Source organism: Pantherophis guttatus, chromosome 1 (genome assembly GCF_059756535.1).
Source record: "Pantherophis guttatus breed Tessera chromosome 1, ASM5975653v1, whole genome shotgun sequence".
NCBI classification, from domain to species: Eukaryota; Metazoa; Chordata; class Lepidosauria; order Squamata; family Colubridae; genus Pantherophis; species Pantherophis guttatus.
In genome coordinates, this window is record NC_142063.1 from 284,767,958 (window position 1) to 284,793,686 (window position 25,729).

A 25,729-nucleotide genomic window follows, 5' to 3' on the forward strand; every position below is an offset into this window, starting at 1 on the left:
ACATGAAATAATATCATTCAATATGACACATTCTTCCTAACAATATTATTACTTAGAATCATAAGCTTATGATCAAGAGGAGAGGGGGCATTTGTAGGCCACGTAGTCCAAACTCTTGCTGAGGGCAGAAGATAGCTTTCTGTATCCTAATTAATAACTTCAAGCAAAGGTTACAGAAAAATAATACTTACTGTTTGGAGCTACCCTACCACTGCCTTTGTGCAGGATAATATTTGTGTAATAAATGCATAATTACTTCATCCTTGTTAGACATAGTCTACTGTTCTTCCTTTTCAACTTAATTTCCATGGTGGAAATTATTTTGGAACATCACAGCACTAGAGATGGTAGCAGATGCACTTTCATGGGCATATATTCATTGGACTCTAGTTGATTCCTCCACCCACATTTTTATCATATTTTGTTGGTCTTGAATTGATTAAAGTACCAAACGTTATAACTTAGTAACCAAAAAAAATATTCTTAGAAAATTGTGTCTGGTTTAAATGTAGCATTGTTAGCCAGTGATCAAGTGCTGAAAAAAAATACATAAATGCTTTTGCAATTCATGAAATCTGAGTTCTTGTATGACTTAGATTTATATAAGAGGAGAAATGGTTATAGCATTTAACAGCTGTGTGGAACATAGACATTCAAAAGTTTTCTTTTCTATGGAAATACAATTATGGGAGTGCTTCTCTTGTTGACATTCCATCTGTCAGATATGTTACATATGGCCTCTGTTTAATTTTTTTTCTGCTGGTAAGTGATTTGATAGATAGATAGATAGATAGATAGATAGATTGATTGATTGATTGATTTGCCCAGAATAAAAAGAGACTTGAATTTGTCTGAGTCTTTCCCCCTATTATATTCTTATTTAAACTTGGTTGTCTACCAACTATGCTTTCCAAACAATCTGAATCAATTTTTTAAAATACTTTGGGGGGAAAAGCTATATGTAAGTCATAGTTTTTAAAATGTTGCTGGCATTCTTATAGCCATGTTCATATTATTGTAACCCTTAACAAATGAAATACCATTTGTCTCCCCTTCATTTCTAATTATAAAACAAGTTAAGTAAAACAACTGTAGGATTACATGGGATCACCATTCTTGTAATATATTTAGTGTCTGGATTTATGAACATGAACTTTGTTTACATATGTGTTAAATCTGTTCTTTCATAATTGTGCCATCCAAAATTATAAGTGGTCTCTGGGCAAAGCATCTATTTTCTCTCCAGTAACTTTACATTTGATAAATCATAATAGCACCCTCATACTTCAGCTTCGTTATCAAGTAATATGATGAGCCATACATAAAATTATTATTTTATTTTGCCATAACTTCTATAAATATGATACAAGATTTTCTCAGTTTATTATAAAAACATTGTGTCTAATTTTTAAAGGGATTTTTTCAGTGCTTTATATAATTCAAATGAGCACATTTTTAAATTTTTATTTCCTTTAAAATACTATCAGAAAAAGAAAACAGCAAAAGAAACAAAACATGAAAATACATATATTATCAAAAAACAACAACAACCCACCAATATCATGTGTTTAAAAAAATAAGTGAAAAATACAACAAAAAACAAGATATAGATGTATAATATGTTGTTAAAACAATAAGCAGTTGCAATTCTATATATAATCATCTAATACAAATATTATATGTGTGTGGGAATAAAATACACTTATACCACTATCATGCTTCATTTACCTTACTATGTTTTGTATAAATGACTCATATTTGCCTACATGTATCCATATAAAGTCTACTTCTATCACCAATTTGCTATTTATATCCTAATACTGTCCATTCAGCCAACGATGTTATACATGTGTATTCCAGTATTGCCCAAATTGGAAAATTGTTAGCACCAATTGTTGGCTTCCAGTGCTTAAAATTTAGTACATTTTAGCATTATTTGAAGGGTAGGTTAATATTTTATTGGGCTTATGATACCCCAAAACTTACTTTTTACGTGATTCGCTCAAATATTCTTGTATGTCTGATTTTTCTACAGAGAGATGTTGTTAAATAAGTATCTTGTAAAACTGTCTGTTTTAAATTGGATTTATTTCAGATATTAATGAATGCCAAGAAGACAAGAATGTTTGTCGTGGGGGTACTTGCATTAATACCAAAGGGTCTTATGAATGTACATGTCCAGAGGGCTTCCAGTTAATGCCTTCTAGAGGCTGTCAAGGTACAGTATCACTAAAGGATTTCTATTCTTTTTTTTACAAGCTAAGAAACATAAGTTTGTATGGTTGAAATTATTGTATGATCATTTGTTTAAAGAGTGAAAGGTAGGACTACTCCTGTCATTGTAGCATTTGTCAAGCACTACCCTGATGTGCTTTTTCGGGAGGCAACTGGACTTCCTTATTTTTTCTTTTGAAGACATTTTGCTTCTCATCCAAGAAGGTTCTTCAGCTCTGACAGGAGAGTGGATGATACCACTTGGGACAACCATGACCTGGATGACTGAGAATCTCTACAGATTTTCACTACCCTGATATTCACAATTGTTTTAAAAGAATCATCCCAGAAGTGCAAATATTACCACAGTCTAAATGTCTCATTTTTTATCTTTGTACAATTATAACATTTAATATATTCCTTTCATTTGTATCAGTTGCTTGATAATAGAAGTTTGTTTGTTTGTTTGTTTGTTTGTTTGTTTATTTGTTTATTTATTTATTTATTTATTTATGTAATTTATATGCCACCCTTCTCCCAGAGGACTCAGGGCTGTTTTTGTATTCCCTCCAGATATCAATGAATGTGCAGGATCCAACCTCTGTTCATCCTATGGAAAATGTTTAAATACTGAGGGTTCCTTCCGCTGCATTTGTGAACAGGGTTTTATGGTTTCTAGAGATGGCCGAACATGTGAAGGTGAAATGGATTTGACAGAGCTTTGATTATTATAGCCAATCATTCGTTTTCATTCTTTCTCTACAAAGACCCTCATAGAATCCCATGATCTACAAAGATAACAGAACAAAATATTTTACTGTCCCACGTAGGATAATGATTTGGATAGGTTAACAGCAGCATAATGAAATTCTTTTGAGTTTTCTCAGAAGAGGTAAAGATTAAATTTAGCAAGGTTCCAACAAGGTTCCAACCATTTCATAAACTTGTATGAGCTGCCTAAGGGTACTAAGTGGTACTACCAGATATCCATCTGTCACACATAAATATGGACCTAGATGAAGTCTTTGACTTCTTTACACTCAAGAATCAAATCTAGCCAAATTGTGTATAAGAGTAAACTACGGCTTTTAGATAAGGAGTATGAGTGTGGGCGGCTATGTTTTACTAGGTGAGGCCCAAGAGGAAGAAAAGAATGAGATTGCTCTCTCTTCCTATTAAACCAGGTTAATACCATCTTCTTTCCGACAATATTAAGGGGTAAATAGTCAGGACAAATCCAGAAAACTACAGAAGAATATGTGGTTTATACTTGCCCATAGAAAGATAGCATTGCAACAGTTTTATTCCCAACATAAGCAGATATTTATTTCTAAATGTCTTTTTTCTGTACAATTTGGCTCAATATTATGTTCACTAATATAAATGGATTGAATGTTAAGAAAGTCATTGTAGTATGATAGTTAAGGTGATAGCATGGATTAGGAATATTCACTTTCAGCTTCTATCAAAAATCGAAAGTTGGGCTGACTTTGAGCCATTCATTTATTTATTCATTCTTTCATTCATTTAACCATTCAATTTTTACAGCCACCCATCTCACATATGTGGCTCTGGGTAGCTTACAAAATTAAACCCTAAACAATACCAATATCATTATCTTTCAGTCCAACTCAATCTCACAGGGCTATTGTTAGGAGGATGCTACCTTACTCTTTGAGTAAAGGCAGAAGTAATAATAACAACAACAACAACAACTATAATGTGCTATTTTCAGATATTGATGAATGTGCAAACAGTACTATGTGCGGTGACCATGGTATCTGTGAAAATTCCCCTGGCTCCTATCGCTGTCTTTGTTATCAGGGATATCAATCTCTACAGGATGGGCAGGGTTGTATGGGTAAGTTATTATATTTTAATAATTTTCAAAATTGACAAATCAATTTTCATGGAAAATTTAAGTTTCTTGTTATTTTTGTTATGTACAGAAATAAATTTATGAATGACTTTTTAATAGGACATTATCTTACCTTTTTAGAATCTTTTTGTGAAAATTGTAAATCTTGTTAATATTATTGGCGTAATTTAAATTTTTAAAGTTTTTAAAATTGAAAAGGGAAATACAAATGACAAACTAAGAGAGTGATTAGTATAATGGGATAAAGGAGCCATGGTAGCACAGTGAATGCAATATTGCAGGCAAACTTTGCCCGCAGCCTGGAGTTTGATCCTGACAATCCTGTTAGCCTTCAAGGGTCACATGGAAACTTGGTAAAAATTATAGTTGAGTAACTTCCCAAACATACTCTTTTTCCAATTCTTTGACCATGATTGTTGAGTAATTATAACAACATTCATAACAATATACAGTACATCGAGTACATATCAGAAAATAACATTCAGAAAACCAATATGAACTTCAACAACCCTACAGTTATTTAACAGCCATCAACATAGTGATACAGTTAAAACAATATCATGGTATAAAACCATGTGTCCTTTAAGCACATCTGTAATAATTGAAATTGGGTATTACCCTAGAACTATCAGAGAAAGTTGCATGGAATAAATAAATTCTACCAAAAACCCTTCTTCCAGTAAAAAGGTCTTTAATCCCTTTTAAAGGCCAGCAAATTTCCACAGAGTGGGAAGGAGCTGGTTTCAGAATCATAGGACAAGTTCTTGAAAGACTGGATCCTGAAGACCATGACACTGAATCAAGGAACTGAAAGAAAGCAACAAGGATTATAGGGAGAAATAAGGGAAGACAGTTACTGGGGAGCTTGTGACTGGAAAGCTGTCAACATAGGATTTGCTTAAACTGGGCTCTGGTTCAAATTGGGATGCCAGTGAGTAGGCCTACATTGTATGGAGACATGAGAATAACATGGAAAATCCAGAATAGGATTGTTTTGGACTAAGATGACAATGAAATAAGAAGTACCTCAAGATTGGTGGCACAAACACTTTCCCTTCATTTTGAAGTTGAAAACAAATGAAAATCCTCTAAAATAGAAAACTTCCAAGTGAAAAAGAAACTCCTCTTAATTCATATGTGTGACACTAGTCCCACCATCCTTAAGTCCTGCTGAAAATATCAAGTTTCACCTTTGATGCATCCCTGCTCCAGGTTACCTTCTGTTCTTTTCCTAGCTTTCTTCCATCTTCTTACCATTCTTCCAGTACACAAGGAATCTTGAGGGTTAGGAGGGGGCACCAAGAAACAAATCTATCAAGACCAAAAACCCAAGGATAAAGAGAACAAAAGCAAACAAAAAGGTTTCTCCAGCCTCTGTTTGTTTGGGGATTTAGAATGAATTAAATAACAAGAAAAATGAATTAAAATCCTACCCACTAGAAATGCATTTTTTTCTCCAAAAAACATTCTGTACACTGGAAATAGTTGAAGGACAAAGCTGAGGAGGGTGAAGATCTTCCTCCTTTGCTTTTCCTGTAGAGCTTTTAAAGCCCCTGACTATTTCCTTTCCTAATATGGGGAAAGGAATGAGTCTCCCTTGCCAAAACTAAATAAATGAATCATTTAGCAAATAAACAATATTCCCTTCTCAGCAAGATTATGGGCAGCTTTCATTATCTTTGATAGAAGTGCCTTTAGCTATTTTAATTTATCTGTTGCAGCCCTGCCAGATAAGAGGCTGGAGGCCCAGAGACTCATGTGATAAGAGAGCAAAACAAAGCTCTCTGGAAAATAGTTGAAGGATTGAACAATTTAAGTCATCAGTTGCAAATTCTGCATTCACCAAAGAGGTTTATATGTGCGGATTGAAAGTATCTTAGAACAAGAGAATTTTCCAAAAGGAAATGGTAAAATGATAATTTTAACAAGAGTTTCTGCCCTGCTACTCTCTTAGCTGCTTCTTCATTAATCTAAATTCGGGGCCATGATAGCCAATATATGGTTGAGATCCAGATTTACATAGAGGTCTAACATGCAGGGAAAACTGTATTTGGAGAGTCCCTTTAGAAACTCATACTTCCTCATCCAGGTTCAACGGAATGGTAGGAAAAAGCATCACCATGATGCCACAGAAACGCAGATCATTGTTAGATATCTCATGAGCTATGACTAAATCTGAACCTGAAAACCCTATGACTATCATTAAGTGCTGTATCTTATGATTCTTGACGAATGTATCTTTTCTTTTATGTACACTGAGAGCGTATGCACCAAAGACAAATTCCTTGTGTGTCCAATCACACTTGGCCAATAAAGAATTCTATTCTATTCTATTCTATTCTATTCTATTCTATTCTATTCTATTCTATTCTATTCTATTCTATTCTATTCTATGAATTTCAAATTTCAAAGTTCCAGAAATTCCTCAAAATTGTTAAACAATACACATTTTCTTTTATATAACCATTTTTTTTGTGTGTGATTGGAAGATATTGGTCCTGTTTTATGCCAGTTTTTTCAAATCCTCTCGGAGTTATAAAATGTCGAAAAACAGGGCTCAGAAGAAAAATAACAATTCTTCACTGTAGATTCCTGTTCTCTTAATCAATTGAGGGCATTCAACCTGCCTCATATTCCAGAACTAGAATTTTTATGTGGAATTATATCTGCCTTGGGGATATGTGGATGGATTTTGATGATGTCTGAGTTTTTCCCCAAGTTAATAAGTCTTTTTACTGATATCTGAAACTTATTACAATTTTAATAGTTTTCTAGGTTTTTGTTTTAAGACTTGAGGGGCAGGTTTGCTTTTTCTCTTCCTTGATCTGACGGGCAAGATAGCTCCTTACAAATTTGATCCAGAAAGAGATGATATTTTGCTTTTGCAGTATGGAACGCCTTCCATTTAACCCAGAGAATTTGTCTTTGGGGATTTTTTTGGGGGGGGAGGGTAATATTCTGAGGTCATTACTGGAATATCATCTGCTAGAACCACCCTTAGCAAATGCAACATTTTTAGTATTATCGTACAGTTTGCCAAGTTAAGGTGCATTCCTGAATTTCAGTTGTGGGAATGTTAACGACAATTTGGAATATGAATTATGTTCAACAATAATTATGTTAGTTATATAATAAATGCAAATACTTTTAAAGAATAAATATTTTCAGTTTCTCAGCTGATAACATTGATACACAGAGAAATAATAACACTTTTCTTTGGTGGTGGTGGTGGTGGTGATGATGATGACGACAATGATGTTAAATTTAATGAAGCAGAACAAAATGAAAAAAAGTCTGATTAATATTATACTTTATTTTTCAGATGTGAATGAATGTGAAATGCTGAGTGGGGTATGTGGTGAAGCTCTCTGTGAAAATGTGGAAGGCTCCTTCCTGTGTCTGTGTTCCAATGAAAATCAGGAATACGACCCAATGAGTGGACTATGTCAGTTCCGCTCCTCAACAGGTAATGCCCAATGACTCTAAATGTATCTGTTGGTTAACATGTAGATATCTTTAGTCTGACATGCTGATTGTGCCAAATTGTTCAGTCATATATGCAGATGTTAATGATAATAATAAACGAATGACTGGGAATGATTTGAAAATTTATTATTTTGAAAGTTATATAAATTTCCTGCCAGTTTCTGATGCTTATCCATTCTTTAAATATCATTTATACATAGATTTATTATGTTTTCTAGCTTGCATTCTTGAAGCATCTCAGGATTACACATTTCGAAAAACTGATGTACAAACCATTATCCGGTTTAAAAAGATAGAATACAAATAAGAACAAATAATCAATTAAAACTTCTTGCAGTCCCACTATTAGGTTCTTAAAATCACTTCTTTTAATGTATTAGCTATGAAGCAAAAAGCAGAGGCTTTCGTTGCATTGAATCAATTATTTTTGTTAAAACATATACATACAGTACTGTTCTTTATCCAATCCGTAATTCAGAATAAAGTAGAGTAAAAAATGTATAATATATTACTGATAGCAATAGCAAAAATAATAATGCTGCAATATAGCTGTTAAAAGTTTTGCATAGGCTAATACAAGTGTAAGATTAAATGATGGATACTGTCTAACTATATAGTGCTGAAATTGAATGCTAAGCAAGCCTCAATAAAATCATTCTAAAACTAAAGCCGTACTGTGGAAAAATATCTCTGCCTAAAAAAATTAATAACCTAGGTCTACTAGAGAAAGCAATTGAAGAAGGCCGTCAATACAAGATCTTTGTCATATCAGCCTAGAGTACATTCAGTTCAATTATCTATTCTCAAGCAGGCATGTATATCCACCCAGATTGGAGATCTTTGCCGAGGCTAGCACATTTGAATACTCTCATCTAAGGAAAAAAAATCCAGTGTGCAGGATTAATATGGTGTAATCACATTATTCCTGGGAGAACATTGCAGGTTTCAAACGATACTGTAGATCTTTCTCGCCAGAGATTGAAGGAATTGTTTAATTGGAAGAGGCCTCTTTGATTCCACATGTCTTTAATGCTCCAGTCTAAGCAAGGATACCAACAAGGGACGCATTGCAGGCAAGATTTCTACTTTTCCCAATACCTCCCTACAACTAGAAACAATATGTTAACCCTTGGGCGATGAAAACTCAAAGCAACATAGCTTGAGCAATTCTGTCGCAGAGTCTCCACAACTGTGCTTTGTAGGATCACTCTGCCAGTTCTCTATATCAAGTATAATATCCCCATGTTGTTTGGAAAAGTCATTTTAGGACAGTGAATGGGAACCTTTTGTGCTTGGCATGTGAAAAATTCAGAAAATGGTGAACTTGGCTCTGCTGGTGTGTCACTCAAAACATTATGACATATCACTTTTAACACCTGTACGATAAGTTGTCCATCACTGTTTTAGGAAATAGGGAAGCTGGATGTCTAGCGCCTTTTCTTTACTTGGTTGTCTATAGAATAAAGATTTATTTTTGCTATACCAGTATTATAGAATGGAATTAAACTTAGATGTCCAAATTAAAAGAATATTGGAAATTGGAAAAGCTGCTTAATTCTGTTTAAGAGACTGCTATCTCAGAAATCTAGCAAAATAATGTCAAGTTCCTTCAATATGACACAAAATTTAAGGCAAGAACAAAAGAGCAAAGGTTACAGCTGGATGGAGAGAAAGTTATTTGCTTAAACTTGATTGCCAGAGCAATAATCTCCATGCCCTTCAACAATATTTTAATTTTTGTGTGTGCTTTAATACCTAAGTATATTCCTTTTTGTTGTCCTGAAAGCCAATGATTTGCCATTGTGGTTTATTTTTGTGAATATTCATTGCCTTCTTATTTTACTGAAGTATTTGCTTAGAACTATACTTCATGCCTCCTTCCCAAGTAAGGTCCTGCAGGCAGATTTATTCTGGACACCGTAAAGACTTTTCTTCGAACCAAGCCTAAAATAACCATCTCTGTAAAATAGGTTACATTGGTACATCTTTCAAATGTCCCCAGAGTTTTGGAGCATGAAGTAAATCATTACATCTATGTGGATGCTAATAATATCAAAGAAGATTCATAAATATGTAAAACTGGTTTATTCTGTGTCCATTTCTGTTGTTTTCATAAAAGTGTTTTGTCTCATTCAGTTTCCAAACTTTCATAATGCCTGTCTAACTTTTAGTCACAGCTGTGTACATAATTATTTTAAAAATCAGGACACTAAACGGAGAAAAAATTGAAACAGAATTAAAAAGGATGTAAAAAATCATTATGAGTTTCACATTCTGTTGCAGCAAAAATAATAATTTTGAGACTGTTTTAATTTGTACTCTGCATAACACGGGAACCCAACTTCTTCAATTTCTCCCATTGGCTAATATTTTGGTCTAGCTGTGTTTTTTGTTTTTTTTTAATCTTCTCGATATTCATGATGTATGTCCATATAGGTGATCATTTTGTGTGATGAAGATAGATTTCACCTGCAAAAGTCATGTTATGCCTCCTCCTCCTCCTCCTTTTTTGCTTCATTTGCTCTTTTGAGTGGCTTTTTGTTCAGTGAAAATGTATGCTTTGGGGTTGATATACAGATCCTTCTCTCACCTTGGAAACACCAAATTAGTCCAGCTACATATGTATGATATGTAACATTCTTAATTTGGTTCTTCTTAAACAATGGATAATGCCACAAAGCCATATATTTTATGAAATTCAGACATTTTTGAAAACTGTACATGCCCAATGGAAAGAGAAAGACCTCGGACTGAACTAGTTTCTCTGCAGCACTAGCCGCTCAGACAAGGATATTGATATACAACAGGCTACAGCACCAACAAACACAGCTCTCCCTAGAGCTCTCCCTTCCACCAAAGAGGCTCACATCTGGTTATCTGCAGATCAAAAACTTTACTAAACAATGTTCCTATAGCAACTAATGTCCATCTAGACTAGCAGATCTGTGGGGAAAGTGTCAGTTGGTAGGGCGAGCCCAATAATTCTGGATCTGTCCCCATCCTGTTCTGTCTGAATTTAAGAATAATCTCTTGCCTTGGTTCAGCAGTCTTAATGTGCTATTAAATTTGATTCTCTGTCAACTGGGTTGACGTAAGCACATTGGCATGAAGCTGAAATCAAGTTTTACAAGCTCATGTTCAGGGATATTTATGAAATTGATGTCCAGATCTTGGGGGAATTACTGGAGCCAAACAGAAGCCGTATGAGAGCACATTGAAGAGGCAGGATGCTCACAGCTGCTGCTGGCTCAGACTCTGTATCAGAATAGAAGGAGAAACCTAAGAACTAGTTTTCTGGTCTTGGAACCTGGTACTATTCTTTTATGAGGAGTGTCTCATAACATTTCCACTGAGCAACTTTACCATCCTCCTTTCCTAACCTTTCTTTTAAGGTGACTTCCTCTGTATATATCAGGAGTCAGCAACCTGCAGCTCTGGAGTCACATGTGGCTCTTTCATCCCTCTGCTGTGGCTCCCTGTTGCTGGTCGGCTCCACAATTGATAGGGCTTTCAGTTAGGACAGGTAGAGGAAAAAGGATGCTGCGTTAGGAGGAGATTCTATGGTGGGGGAACCGGACTTCCGGTCAGCAGAGGAAAAAGGATGCTGTGCTAGGAGGAGACTATGATGGGGGAACTGGACTTCCGGTCGGCTCCAGAATTGAATGGGGGCTTCTGGTTAGGACCTTTGTGGCTCTTTGAGTGTTTAAGGTTGCTGACCCCTGGTATATACTAAAAAGATGCTTTTTCAAAAAGCAACTGGACTGTTTTTTCCCCCATTGAGGTAGAAGAAAAAGATATTTCATTTCTCATCCAAGAAGCTTCATCGGTTCAGTACTGATGAAGCTTCTTAGATGAGAAGCAAAATGTCTTCTTCTTCCTCAAGGAAAAAAAAACCCAGTCCAGTTGCCTTTTGAAAAAGCACCTTTGAGGGACAACTATGACTTGGATGACTGAGAATCTCTACAGACATTCCTCTGTACTAAGAAACCAGTCTCAACTACAGCTACCTCTTTCAAGGCTTTAACTCAAGAGATAAAATAAATGAGCAAATCTTATTTTAAAAGGATTCCTGAATAGGGGAAAGATTGGTGGTTGAGGTTGTAATTTCATTGCCTGATTCTGATCTCTGAAACATAACCAATAAAGAGCCTGATATTACATTGACCCACATCATCAGCTTAATATCAGGTTATAGGTATTGTGAATTGCTTTAGATGTTTTTTGTTTAAGCACTGTATTTGTTTTTGAGTAGATAACTTCTCTGCATACTTATTGAATGTATCTTTCTTTTACTGTTTGTTTTTCATAGAGATTCCAGACAGAATCAAAGAAACAGTTGAAAAGAAGGAATGTTACTACAATCTAAACGACGCAAATTTTTGTGATAATGTATTAACATCCAATGTTACAAAGCAAGAATGCTGTTGTACTTTGGGTGCTGGCTGGGGTGACAACTGTGAAATATTCCCATGTCCCGTGCTAGGAAGTGGTAAGTTACCCTTTTCCATTCAGTGGCAATTATTGTGCAGAACATTACGAGGAGGCTCAGGGGTTACATAACTAAAAAGCTCTTGCTCTTAGCAGTCACATTTTCCTAAACAACTTGGATCATTGAGGATAATATTAATGTCGGGGAGCGGAAGAGATGCAATCTGGAATATTTGAGCTTTTCGGTCAACTGAAAGCTTTACTTGCATGAAAGATACCTACATTGGAATCATTCAGTTATAAAAAACTAAAAAAAAAGTAATGTTTTCTATTACATTTTTGTGCTAAAGGGAAACTTAGATCTCAGAAATAAAAAAGCTGTTAATATTTTAAATAGTGCTAGAAGTTTTGTGGGATACATCTTTCTCTCTCTCATGTAAAGACTATATACTTTAAATTTTCCTTGTGCTACCTAAGATAATGATTCTGTTTGCCTAATATTAGTTAAATGCATAAAACCCTTGCCCCAGAACACAAATGCCAGTAACAGATTGCAAATCCTTAGTTCTTTTCATAACTCCGAGTTGTTTACTTTTTTATTGAAAGATTGCGGTATTTCCTTTAAAAAAAGAAATCTAATGGTGTTTTGCAACAAAAAATAAGATAAAGGTTTCTGATTTACTCCTGTATATAACTTGTTGGGGGCGGGGTGGAGGAATGAATGTGATTGCACTGCAAGTAATTCTCAAAAACTATATTAAAAATGTTGCCAGTTTTTCAACTCCAATTCCATAGAATTGTTGCAACAAACTTGCTTTACAGATTACTTGTATTTGTGTGAATATTTGGCTGGGAAACGTGCTTACAAGGGCCAAAAAAGATTTTTCAGGCTTAATTTGTATAACTTCCCCCCTCCCTCACCAACTGAAGTCCATCACATACTGAAAAATTGGCAGTGTTCAACTCATCTCTCCTTTCTAAAAGAAAGATTATCTCAGCCTTTGCATTTCCTTTGAATTGTGCAGCTTGTGTTGTGTGCCAGTTGTACCTTTTCCTGGATCAGGAGGCCCTACTCTCAGGCACTCACACTCTAGCTACTCCCCAAATGGGCTACTATAACATGGGGCTACCCTTAAAGAATATCTGGAGCTTCAGCTGGTGTAAAATGCAACAACAGTGGCAGTTATGTGTGTCCCAACATTGCTTCCAAGTCCAATTTAAGATGCTGGTGAAGACGTTTAAAGCCCTACAATCATGGCATGGAGCTACCTTATTTGAGGGTTCACCTCACCCTAGTTAGATCCACCTGTCCCATCAGATCCTTTCAATCCATCAGCCTAGGGGCTTTGTTTGGTGGGACCCAAGAGAAGAGCCTTTTCTGCCATGGTACCAGCCTTTTATACCATCATTTCCCCCAAGAAGAAGTTGGCCCCAACCCTGTTGGCCTTCCAGAAGACCCTCAAAATTTGATTTTGCCATAGGGCCTGGGGAATCACATGGAAGTATAAGAACCCTTTAAATGGCTAGCATACATTTGATTGCATTCTTCCCTATCCTTTTGTTATTATAGTTTTTAATTGTTTCTAATTCATTTTAATGGATACATTAGACTGATTGTTTAGTATTTGTTTTAATTGTGTACTCTGCCCAGAGTCACATGCAAATGAGATGGGCAACTATATAGATCAAGCAGTAAATGGTTGTAAATTAGTTTGGGTAACAGAAAACTGCTAAAGAAAAAAAGCTGAGCCCTGCAACCAAACCTAAATTTAGTTTAATTACTATTAGGTTGGGTGAATGAGGACGCAGCAAGCCAGGCAGTGAGTGACAACAGCTCTTTATTGTAGGGTGAGAACCCAGCAATTGACCAAGAGAAACAGCTCCCTTTATATACCTTGCAGCTGTGGTGGTCAGCCAGTCAGCTGACGGTCAGTTAATTCAAACTGCCCGCCCAAAAATCTACATACATAACAATTACAATTACAATAATAAGCCAAAGTAAAGTTACACATGTACTATACAAATTAATATAAAGATTCCAAATTTGCATCTTGAAAATCTGTCATGGTCATGGAATCTTAAGTTGTATGTACCAATGGCAAACTATGCACTTAAATCTTACAAGTCATGGATATTAAAAAGAAAAGAACTGAATTCTCATTATTTCCATATATATGTACCATTAAAAAACTTAAAATCTGAAATGTGATATTTAAAAATCCATTAACACATTCCTGTTATAGAAATGTTGCTATTGATTTCAGGCTATAATGCACAAATATAATTCTAAATGGATTCTTGATTTTATCTTCCGGCTAGCTGAGTTTATTGAGCTGTGTCCAGAAGGGAAAGGGTTTATACCATCTGAAGAACCACATTATGGAGATGTTGCACATAGTTACAAAGGTCAGCTTTGATATTGACTTGAATATAGACTTGAATTAATGCCATGATATTAATATTTGTTCGTAATTATTGTTTCCTTCAATTGCTGCTCATTTGAATTAATTTTTAACTTTTTTAAAAAACTGACCAAGACTTTAATCTGAAGTGTCAGTGCAGTTAGATGATAAATGATGTGTTGGTTTGGTATTGCTGAAAATATTTTAAATTCCCTATAATGTATGTGAGCCAGTGTTCCAAAATGTACAGTTGTATCTGTTGGACTATTTAACCAGGTCAACTAAGGAATATGGTTGCTGGTTTTTCTTTTGTTTTCCCTCAGATTTCTTTATTTATAGGAATATAATTGGTTCTCTTCTTTAGAACTGTTCATTTCCCTTTACAAACATATAATTCTCTTTCAACAATCCTAGACATGCCATTTTTCAGATATCTGATCTTTTAAAAACTTTGCTTTATTATGTGGGTGTCTAGTTTTCATCCATATTTTCTTTTTTTTACTGTGCTGCTCAATTTCAGGAAAAATGCTTTAAAAATATTAGAATAGCCAATTCTTTCATTCTGGAGAAGTATGCTAGTATTTTATCTTTAGAGTATCCAGCAAATAGAAAACATTGTTTTCTTAGTATGCTACTGTTACCATGATATATGAGTAGATGTCATCCTGTTCAAAAGAACTATCTTATATAGCTGAGTGATTTGACCAAATTTTATTTTGCCTTGGGTAAATAGCAAATTGATGTTTAAGAAATAACACAACAAGTAGGATAAAAATTGAGAGATTTCTAAAATTTAAGTGTAACATAAAATATGCATTCAGTAATTTAAAAAACTAAAACATTATACACATAAGCTAGTTTATAAAAATAAAATATTGTAAAAAAAAAAATAATCTTTCTTTTTCCTGGCTGTTTCGATATGATGAAAACAAATGTATAAGGAAGGCTTTACAAATACTTTTCCCAAGCATGTAAAAATTCTTGGATATCACTTACATCAAAACCTCCGAAATAACAGAATAGATATATTTTACAATTCTATTCAGTGATAATTATTGTCATAGCTGTGCAGAGGAAAACACCACTGCTAGAATTTCCAAAACGGACCCACAAATAAATCATTGATTCTCAGCGGCTTTTATATCAGATATAATACAGAACCAAATCATGAACACAAATTGGAGTATGTAGTAATGTTAGTAGAGTACATGAAAGTAATTTTGGAGCTGAAAGTAAGGTAAAGCACTTGATTGAATGGTCTTCCAAATGTTAACATTAATTGGCATTATCAAAACTGCTGCTTAAGGCAATCCTCACATCATAATCTTGTTATTAAACAAGATTGCTACCTGTAGTGGAATTGTCAATGTAAAAAAAGAACATGCTCAAATGAATAAATTGTTTCACATATATTATGTCTATACTAAATAAACAGCAAGAATAAGTTGCCAACATTTCAGATGAGGCTGTTGGTCTCAAAAGAGAGGCTTTTGGTTGTTTAACAATTTAATCATGCCATGTAATTTCCCATGACAAAGTTCTGCAATTGATTCTTTGTGAAAATAACGCTTTAAAAAAAAAAAAATGCTTCCCAGTTTGTTATTTTTTTTTTTAACTTTTAACTTGTGAGTTTTAACTTGTTCTCAACTCTGTTTTTAATCTGTGCTTTTACTCATGTGTTTATATTGTTTTATTATGTTGTTGTAAACTGCCCAGACCCACATAGGTGAGATGGGTGATATAGGATTTTTTAAAAATGAAATAAATAAACAATTTGACCTGAAAAAAATGCAAGCCCCCTAGAATAACTTTTGTTTTGGTCCATCATAGGGGCTAATGTAGAACTCTGGTCTTTTATTTATTGTTGTTATATAGGGAGAGTAACCATATCTGTCCTAACAATTTGATCTGAAAATTCATACTCACCTACTATATATGTTTTAGAATGCCTATATTTCCTTTTCAGATGCTGATGAATGCCAGCTCTTCGGCCAAGAAATATGTAAAAATGGCTTCTGTTTAAACACACAGCCAGGTTATGAATGTTACTGCAAACAGGGCACATATTATGATCCTATAAAACTTCAGTGCTTTGGTGAGTGTTCAGGCTAGCGTCATATTCCTCTCACTGGGGAAAGACAACAAGATCTAATTTTTGACCGCTTATATATGTAGCTGATATATGGAAGCTGATTGCTTTTATTCCTCATATGTTCCTTCAAAATTCTTTGATCGCTTATTATTTGGAGAAATATAGAACAATCTATACCAGTCTGCTTGATTGCAATGACCAGAAACAATGTTGTGGCTGCAGAAATTTTGCTAAGTTATTTTGACTCTAAGACAATCAGAGGAAGGGATATATGTAGGTAACAGTGGTGGGTTGCTCCCAGTTCGCACCGGTTCTATAGAACTAGTAAAACTGGTGGGAGGCCCCGCCCACCAACCCTGATGTTATCAAAACGCTTCTGTGCATGCCCCGTTGCGAACCGGTAGTAAAGGTAAGTAGAACCCATCCCTGGGAGGTAACATTATAAAGAAATAAAATACATGATTATTTGTATAGTGGGTATACAGAAATAGTCCCAATTATATTCAATTTCATCTTGCTGTGGTAAAAGTTTTACTGAGACCTTATTACACAATATATAGTTAACTAGGGAAATAATTTCTGAGTTGCATAACAAAAGGAGAGTAGATAAATTTTATATTGCCATTACAGGAAGAATAATAGCAGCTGGGAATTCAAATGTGAAATAGCCTAGCATCCTCATTTAAATTTGTAGTCTTCCCAGGATTCTTCTAGAAAGTTAAAAACGGTGGCTAAGTGAGATTTTGATATGATCTAGCAGAATATTTCTTACATTTTGAATGAAATAAAGTTTGTCAACAATACCAGAAAGCTGAAACTGGAAGAAGTAATAAGATAATTTGGGGAAAACTGTCTGAATTTTCTAACAGGTTTTATATTACAGGTTTTACAATTCTACCCTATTTGACTTCTGTTCAGTTAGACTCCCATTTTTTATGCATAATGCATAAATATACTCTTGGATTCTTTTTCAATGAGAGTCATATTCTGTTTATAAAAAAAATTCATTTCAGGAGATGAGTATTTTTTGGATATTATTTCGTCCCTAAATATGGAATAGCAATTCATACTTGTTATTATCATAAATGAATTCCCATTAATCCACTGAATTGCCTACTTAGTCACTTTTTGCCATTTAACTGAAAATTATTCCTAGTCATGCCCTTGACTTTTGCAATCTAAAGAGAAAAACCATTCTGTGTAGAATAACAGAATGAAAGGAAACCACAGTGAAAGGTTTAATTATCTTGGGCCCAGATAATTTTCTTTTCTGATATAAAGCCATTTAATTTCTTGAATTGATATTGTTGTTTCTTTTTTCTATAAAATGAGCTGTCTGAATAACAGTCAGTTTTTGTCTGAATATTCATGAAGATCAGGTTAATTTTTGCCCAGTAGTACTAATAAGACTTGTTATTCTAGAGAGGGAACATACCGGTACATATACTTTATTGAAAATATACTTGCTGTGCTGATATATCAGGAGTGTAGAAGGAAATAAATCCACAAGAACAACATTTTATTTGGCTGCTTCAGGAAGAAATGTCTGTTTAACAGTTCTCTCCCTTGCAAATATGTTCAGTATGATTATCTTGATTTTAAATAACTGCTAATGAAAAATACAGTCCAGAAATTGATCACTGCAAATGTTCTGTGCAAGCTATTTTTCAGGAAGTGATTTCCTTTGAAGTACTTTTCATTTGCATTTGAACAGATACAGATGAATGCCAGGACATCAACAGCTGTATTGATGGCCAGTGCATCAATACTGAAGGCTCTTACAGTTGTTTCTGCACACACCCAATGGTTCTGGATTCTACAGGAAAGCAGTGCATCAGACCAGCGGAATCTAGTGGTGTGCATTATTTTATGCATTGTTGTGTTCAGGTTGAAGACTAAAATATATGCAATCAAAAAGAATATTGTAGGTTTATTATTAAAGTATTCAATGTGCTTCTTTATAAAAGATCTTTGATTCATAATTGCCGAGTCCTTTTGCTAGATATTTTATTTAGTGGAGTCTAGGGTTGCAGTTATCTGCAAAACATAGGAAAACTAACAATCTGCAGAGATAATTACTGTGGATGTGCAAAATATTCATTGCAACAGAAAATATTCTATATACAGAATGGCCAAATTCACATGGTTCGTGCCCAACCAAAATGTGTTCTATACAGGCACTACCAGGGGTGAAATCCAGCAGGTTCTGACAGGTTCTGGAGTAGTTCGGAGAACCGGTAGCGGAAATTTTGAATAGTTCAGAGAACCGGCAAATGCCACCTCTGGCTGGCCCCAGAGTGGGGTGGGAATGGAGATTTTGCAATATCCTTCCATCAGGAGTGGGGAGGGAATGAGGATTTTTCAGTATTCTTCCCCTGCCATGCCCACCAAGCCACACCACGCCACCAAGCCACACCCACAGAACTGGTAGTAAAAAAATTTGGATTTCACCACTGGGCACTACCCAGTACACATGTATTACAGCCTGGGCACTGGGCACTACCCAATACACATGTATTACAGCCAGGCCCAGATACAGAATATGTGAGTTTCAAGCATAGGTGTTTTGGAGTGGGGTACAGAGGGAAAACAGCAAACACAACAGCAGCAGTGCACAGTAGTGGCTAAATAAAATAAAAGGAAAGGAAAGAAATGTTCTGGGAACATAAGCAAATGAGCTGCTCGGGTTGTGTCTCCCAACATTTAAGTGTGGTGGCGGCTAAGGAAAGATAAAGAGAAATAAAGCACTAAAAAAATATAGGAAAGAGGTGAGGAAAAGGTCTTTTGGGGAATAGAATGTGCTGAGAAAATTAGGGTGTGGTCTGACACCCAGGCTGTTCAGAAGAAGATAAATGTCCTATTTATTCCACCAGACTCCTCCAGAATTTATTTAGACGGGGGTTTCTCAAACTCAGCAAATTTAAGTTATGTGGACTTCTGTTCCTAGAATGCTGGCTGGAGAATTCTGGGAGTTGATGTCCACATAACTTAAACTTGCTGAGTTGAGAAATACCAGCCTAGACTACACTCCAGAACAACCAAAATATTCCAGATTCCAATGTGGCTTAACTCTGACCTGACCTGAACCCTGGCCTGTCCAGAACAATACATTCAAACTCTTGATCCAGAATATGGTTGTTCCACACATAAAACTAAATACATACCGCAGAAGATATAAATAGCTCAGGGGTTTGATATTCTCTGAGCTTGGCTGGTTTCCTCAGACATTTTGTTACTGGACTAGGTATCATCAGTTAGGTAGTTTGAGAAATGAGAAAATCCTGAGATTTTCAATAAAATACAAAAAACAGTATGTGAATCCTAAAATTACAGATGAGAATGTTATGATAAAACAAATACTTTTTGTTTCAGAGCAAACTGAAGAAAGTGATGTCTACCAGGATCTTTGTTGGCAACATCTGAATGAAGATTTTGTTTGCAGTCAACCTCTTGTTGGGAAGCAGACTACTTACACTGAATGCTGTTGTTTATATGGCGAGGCATGGGGCATGCAGTGTGCCCTATGCCCCATGAAAAACTCAGGTAAGGTCATAGGTTAAGAAATATTTAATATTTTTAGTAATATCAATTCAGAAACTTTTATTTAGCGCAAAGACAAAACATTTTCATTGCTGTTCAGATGACGAATTATTTTGACTTTCATGATGCACAGTCTGAATTCAAATTATCTTCAGATAAAATTACAGATTAGTTATTAGTTATTTAATGTATCTCTCAGTAATATGAGTGACTGTATCGATATTTTCTAAAGCATTATTTAGGCAATCCTAAATATTTAAGTTTAGATGCTAATATGCTTTAATTCTGCTGAAATATATAGGACTTTACATTAAAATAATATCCCATTAATGGATTTGTTATGTAGTTCCAACAAACTTAAGTGTGGAGTAGTTTACATTCAATCAGCAAATGGTTTGTGAAGATAAACAGGATAGCAGTGCTATGACTGTGCTTCTGGATAAAATATTTATGTCTCTGAATCCATATCCCTAAATTTAGATTCAAAACAATGATGCCACCTAATTCTTGTAGAATATTATTTGATGTATTTTTAAAAGATAGTATACCAAATACTAAGCTCTGACTGATGGACATGATTTATCTTTGATAATATAAATGAATCTTAGGCTTATATATTCAGTTGAATATGTTTTGCAAATATATATGCCTGGAACGGGCCAAAAATGGGGTGTGCGAAGGCCAAAAATGGGACACACGGAGGCCAAAAACGGGGCGCGCAGAGGTGGCAATAGGCAGCAGCAGCGAAAGGCTGATAGATGTACAAATGAGATAAAAAGCATTAAAGATTACACAGACTGCTTCTCTAATAAACTTTATTGCTAGCTGGTGAATTCTGGGAGCTGAAGTCCACACCTCTTAATGTTTTCAAGTTCAAAAAACTGCCTCAGATCTTGGTCTTTCGACAGAAGGAACTTGTGGCTTTTATCTCATCACAATGGAAAGTGTAATCCACAAATCTGTCACTCATGGCCAGGACATATTGCATCACTTAGATCTTGCAATGTGTTTACAGCCATGTAATACTCCAGTTTTTGTGCTTCTAATTTAACAAGGTTTGGTGGCTTGCATTAAGAAGAAGTAGCCTTGATTATAGCATAAATGGAAAGATATTGCCTCTTAAAGTAACAATCTTACTTTTAGTTTTTAATTTAAATTTGGAGAAAATAAATTTATCAAACTTTAAATGATGAACTACAAGTTGATACAAAGCAATTTGTTCCTTTATTACTTGATATATTTTTTTTTGTTAGTTACTATTCCCTACATAACTAATATTGCAGTAAAGAGATAACTTAGTAAACAGTATTCAAGCATTGGAATATAAACTTTCCCTAAGACAAAATAATGATGAATGGTGCCTGAAAGAACAAAGTACCCAATTTTTAAGTTCAAATATTTAAAGTAGTAATCTTGGCTTAAAAATAATTTTAAAAGTTTTCAACTGGTAGATCATATGTGCAGTTCTTGTGTAGAGAAATTGCAGTTACTCTCTAATTGAATTTTAGATTTATACACCAGTGGTCCCCAACCTTTTTATCTCCGCGGCCCGCTGAGCGCGCGCAGGGGTGGGGGCACGGCCCAGGAGCTTTTGCGCACGGCCCATTGCGCACGGCCCAGGAGCCTTTGCGCTGCAGCGTTCATGTCCCCCGGCCGCTGCGCGGCCCGGTGCCAGGTACTCCACGGCCCGGCACCGGTCCGCGGACCGGGGGTTGGGGACCACTGTTATACACTATACTGATAGACTTGGTTTACTACTAGAACCTCACTTTTCCATGATACTTTAAACATATAATTATGGTAACAGGGAAGCAGGTTATATAGATGATACTTCATTTTAAACAATATATTTCTGAAATTACCCAAAACATTCTTAGTATTTTTACAGAACAGCACTATCTGTTTTCCAATCATATTTTCTCATATTTAGAAATACAAATTTTGCATATAAAAGAAAATAGGGCCTTTGAATAGCATGCATTTAATAATAAAAAAAGTATTAAAAGTTCTTCTATTTTTAGAATTGTAATTAAATCTTTGCGTTCATTTTTACTTAACTCTCACTGTGTTTTTAAACTATGCTTTGAATTAAAGCTTTAAAATAATTAGTAAATTATTTTTACTAAGTAAGTAAATTATTTTTAAGCTAAATAATACTTAAATAATTATTTTTAAATACTAAATAATGCTCATTTGTGTGAAATTTTCCTTTATCATTGCTTGTAACTTTCCTTTATATGTATATCAGCTCTCCTCAGTTAGCCTTTTGCCTCTAAATTACAGTTTACAGACTTGAATTTATTACACAGAGCAACATTCGGCATTTTTAATGGGATTTTATTGCATCAGTGCTTTAGTATGGAATGCTGCTAAACAGGAAGCTTAAAAGAAGTGATGCCAGTAACATGCAAACCCATGGCACATTACAAATCAGATTGTGATTTGGAAGTGTCTTTGGTTGTTGCCCTGACTCAGTTAAAGTGAATCAGTGGAATTTTCCATTTGTAAAATAATCTACAAATAAATCTCTTTTGTTAAATATGTCATTTACATGTTTCCAGGAAACTTTTTGGTTAAAAATCCAAGTGTTATCTGAACAGAGAATAATGCTTCAGAGTCAGCATATGTAAACATTGTCAACTATTATTAAGCTGGTTAATATATGTTAAAATATATTTATTTATTTGGATACACAAGGATTACACAATTGGACTTTTATTGGTTGTTTGTTTGCTGTTACATTTGCAAATATTGCTCTTTTGACTGTAACTAATGAGAGGTTGCTATTTTGATTGATTTGTTCCTACACACTCTCCAGAGTAGCCCAGGTTGTGTCATTTTATAAGGATAATAGATACATAGATAGACAGAAGAAGTTCTGAAAAATGTATTTATTTATATTATATAAACTGACTTTCAAAAACTCACCACAGTTTACAAAATAATGCAAATATTAACAAAAATCAGCCCAGCCCAACAAATACATCATTATCCTCCTTAAAAACTCTACAAAACTGTTCAGTCTTCAAGATAGTCTGGAAAATTGTCAAGGAGAGTGCCAGATTAATCTCGGGATGATTTGTGTTCTATGGCCTAAACCAAGAAGCAATGCATTCTTTTATCTTTGCTTGCTGATCTCATTTGGAGTAGGATTTTTAACAGATTCCTTCTGTCTTGACCTACTGGTTGGGTCAGTTTTTGTGAGAGATTGTGGGAAAGCTGGGGGCGAATCAGTTGACAAATTATATGTAAAAGGCAATTCATTCAAAGTTGGGAGTCATCTGGGAAAAAGCATTACAAAGAGACTTCATCTTAATTAACTCACTGTAAATGAATCAACGAAATTCTAGGAAATACCTATTACATTGCCAGATAGTCTTCAAAGAAAGTCCCATGTAAAGCTAATTGCAATAGCTAATAGAAAACAATTAAGGGGATGCATCACATTCCAGGAAGGGCATCTGCTGGCACACCAATTAAAGCTGGTCAAAGACCCTGCCCCAGTCATGGCAACAACCTGTTAACCAGGGCCAGCTTTATTTCGTTTCCAAAATCAGCTGGGTGCACTCACCTACTAAAATCTTGGCAGAGATATCTAATAAACAAGCCCTTTTAGTCAGAATATAGTGATAGTCTGACTGGCCAAAATAATAGATGCTTCTGAAAAATAATCACGTAAAAGAATACATTCCATCCGTAGCGTCTTTGCTTGTTTCAGTGAAAAAGAAAAAATCCTTAATAGTTTTTTGTTCTAGATGATGCAATTCCACATAAGCACAGCTGAATAAATAAATACTTGAGATCCAAAATCTTTGATCAGGATGATAGATGTAACTGGCTCAACAAAAGCTTTATTATGCTATATTACATTTGCAATTAAACTGTTGGCTGTGGAAATGCTGTTGAAGAATTACTTGGCTCCTTTGTTAAAAAAGTTACATTGCAATTGTTGGAGGAAAATAAATAACATTTAAAAATATAAATTGTGCTTTTCTTTTCATAAGGCTACCAGATTGCAAAAAAATACAAAAGATTTGTAGCTAAAGTTTAAAGATTTATTTTCAGGGACAACACATATTTTGTTAGCGTAAATCTAGTCCATTTAGCAATCAAGATATGTTATTTCTAAAATAGTCACATTTGCTGCAGCATATTTGAAAAAAGGGCTCAATAATTATTAGTGCAAGGACTGTGTACATCACTAAGTACATGGGAGTTTTGACATTTTTTGTACCTTCTCTGAATTCATTTGTCACTAAGTAAAATAAGAAATAAGCAGGTGGCACTTAAGAGAGAAAAATCAAAGATGCTTGAAGTTATTTTTACACTGACAGAGTTCAGTGGTATCACCCACCCGGCATTAATCAACTGAATAAGCATTTGGATTATTTTTTTCAAATGCTGTATTACAACTTTTAATTTATTGCCAAATGAAATTATCTTGTTCTTTAAATAAATTTACGTATTTCCAGAAACCCTACTTGCACTTATTACATTTCACCAGTAGTGAATTTTTTTAAAATTTTTAAAAATTTTTACTACCGGTTCTGTGGGCGTGGCTTGGTGGGCATGGTGTGGCTTGGTGGGCGTGGCAGGGGAAGGATACTGCAAAATCTCCATTCCCATCCCACACCAGGGGAAGGGTATTGCAAAATCTCCATTCCCACCCCACTCTGGGGCCAGCCAGAGGTGGTATTTGCCAGTTCTCCAAATTACTCAAAATTTCCGCTACCGGTTCTCCAGAACCTGTAAGAACCCGCTGGATTTCACCCTGGCCTTAAATTTAACATGCTTACATTTTTTATTTTTATTCTGATACATTTACATCAGATATTTCCCTCCCAACATCTCCTGTTTCATAATACTTATAAATCAGGTTCTTCTGGAGAACTGGTAGCAGAAATTTTGAATAGTTCAGAGAACCGGTAAATACCACCTCTGACTGGCCCACCCCCATCTATTCTCTGCCTCCCAAATCCCAGCTGATCGGGAGGAAATGGGGATTTTGCAGTACCCTTCCCCTGCCACGCCCACCAAGCCATGCCACTCCCACTAAGCCACTCCCACAGAACCGGTAGTAAAAAAATTTGAAACCCACCACTGTAGTCCATGTAGAAGGGAAAGCTGCAAAAAGCTATACCCACTTCAGCTATTGTGGAAATATTTATACTCAGTTTATTTTATTGGAATAGTTCATTGCTTATATTGCTACAAGTGATGTTCTTTAAGTTAGTAAGAGACAAAAACAGCAAAATCAATCATTATAAATGTCCAGCCCTGAGAAACACAAAAGCCAGTTGTGCAAACAGAAAAGTATTTGGAGCAAAAGCTGTTTTACTGAAAATCATGCATGATTAGGAAAGTACCAATCTATTTCTCTGCTTTTGATCCCAAAATTACAAAATGAGCTTATTCTTGGCTTTCATTCAGATGTTTTCATTCCAGCTTTCCTTTATACTGGCTGTTCTTCTATGCTGAAAGTTCTTTTTAAATGTATGTAATTCCCTTGGTAAAGTATTCCATGCAAAAACTGTGTTGTATTGATAAAATATTTGGCTGGATAATCACTCAGGTTTTTTTTTTGTAATGGTACATAGAAACATCCATCAAGATCTTTTTCTTTCCTAGTAGACCATGTTTCTAATATATTAGGCTATTTCATACATAATGAAGTCATTTTCCTTTTTT

At 34.9% G+C, this 25,729-nt stretch overlaps 1 protein-coding gene across 3 annotated transcripts in view; it reads left to right on the forward strand.

Annotated features, from left to right (window-relative positions):
* LTBP1 (latent transforming growth factor beta binding protein 1) overlaps window positions 1-25,729 on the forward strand; it is a 192,719-nt gene that overhangs the window by 157,821 nt on the left and 9,169 nt on the right. For all 3 annotated transcript variants that reach the window (XM_034428126.3, XM_087883051.1, XM_034428127.3), the window contains 9 exons: window positions 2,096-2,218; window positions 2,788-2,913; window positions 3,950-4,075; window positions 7,416-7,559; window positions 11,889-12,068; window positions 14,327-14,413; window positions 16,376-16,504; window positions 18,216-18,356; window positions 19,874-20,044. In XM_034428126.3, the coding sequence (XP_034284017.2) occupies window positions 2,096-2,218; window positions 2,788-2,913; window positions 3,950-4,075; window positions 7,416-7,559; window positions 11,889-12,068; window positions 14,327-14,413; window positions 16,376-16,504; window positions 18,216-18,356; window positions 19,874-20,044 (1,227 nt within the window). The remainder of the gene's footprint in view (window positions 1-2,095; window positions 2,219-2,787; window positions 2,914-3,949; window positions 4,076-7,415; window positions 7,560-11,888; window positions 12,069-14,326; window positions 14,414-16,375; window positions 16,505-18,215; window positions 18,357-19,873; window positions 20,045-25,729) is intronic.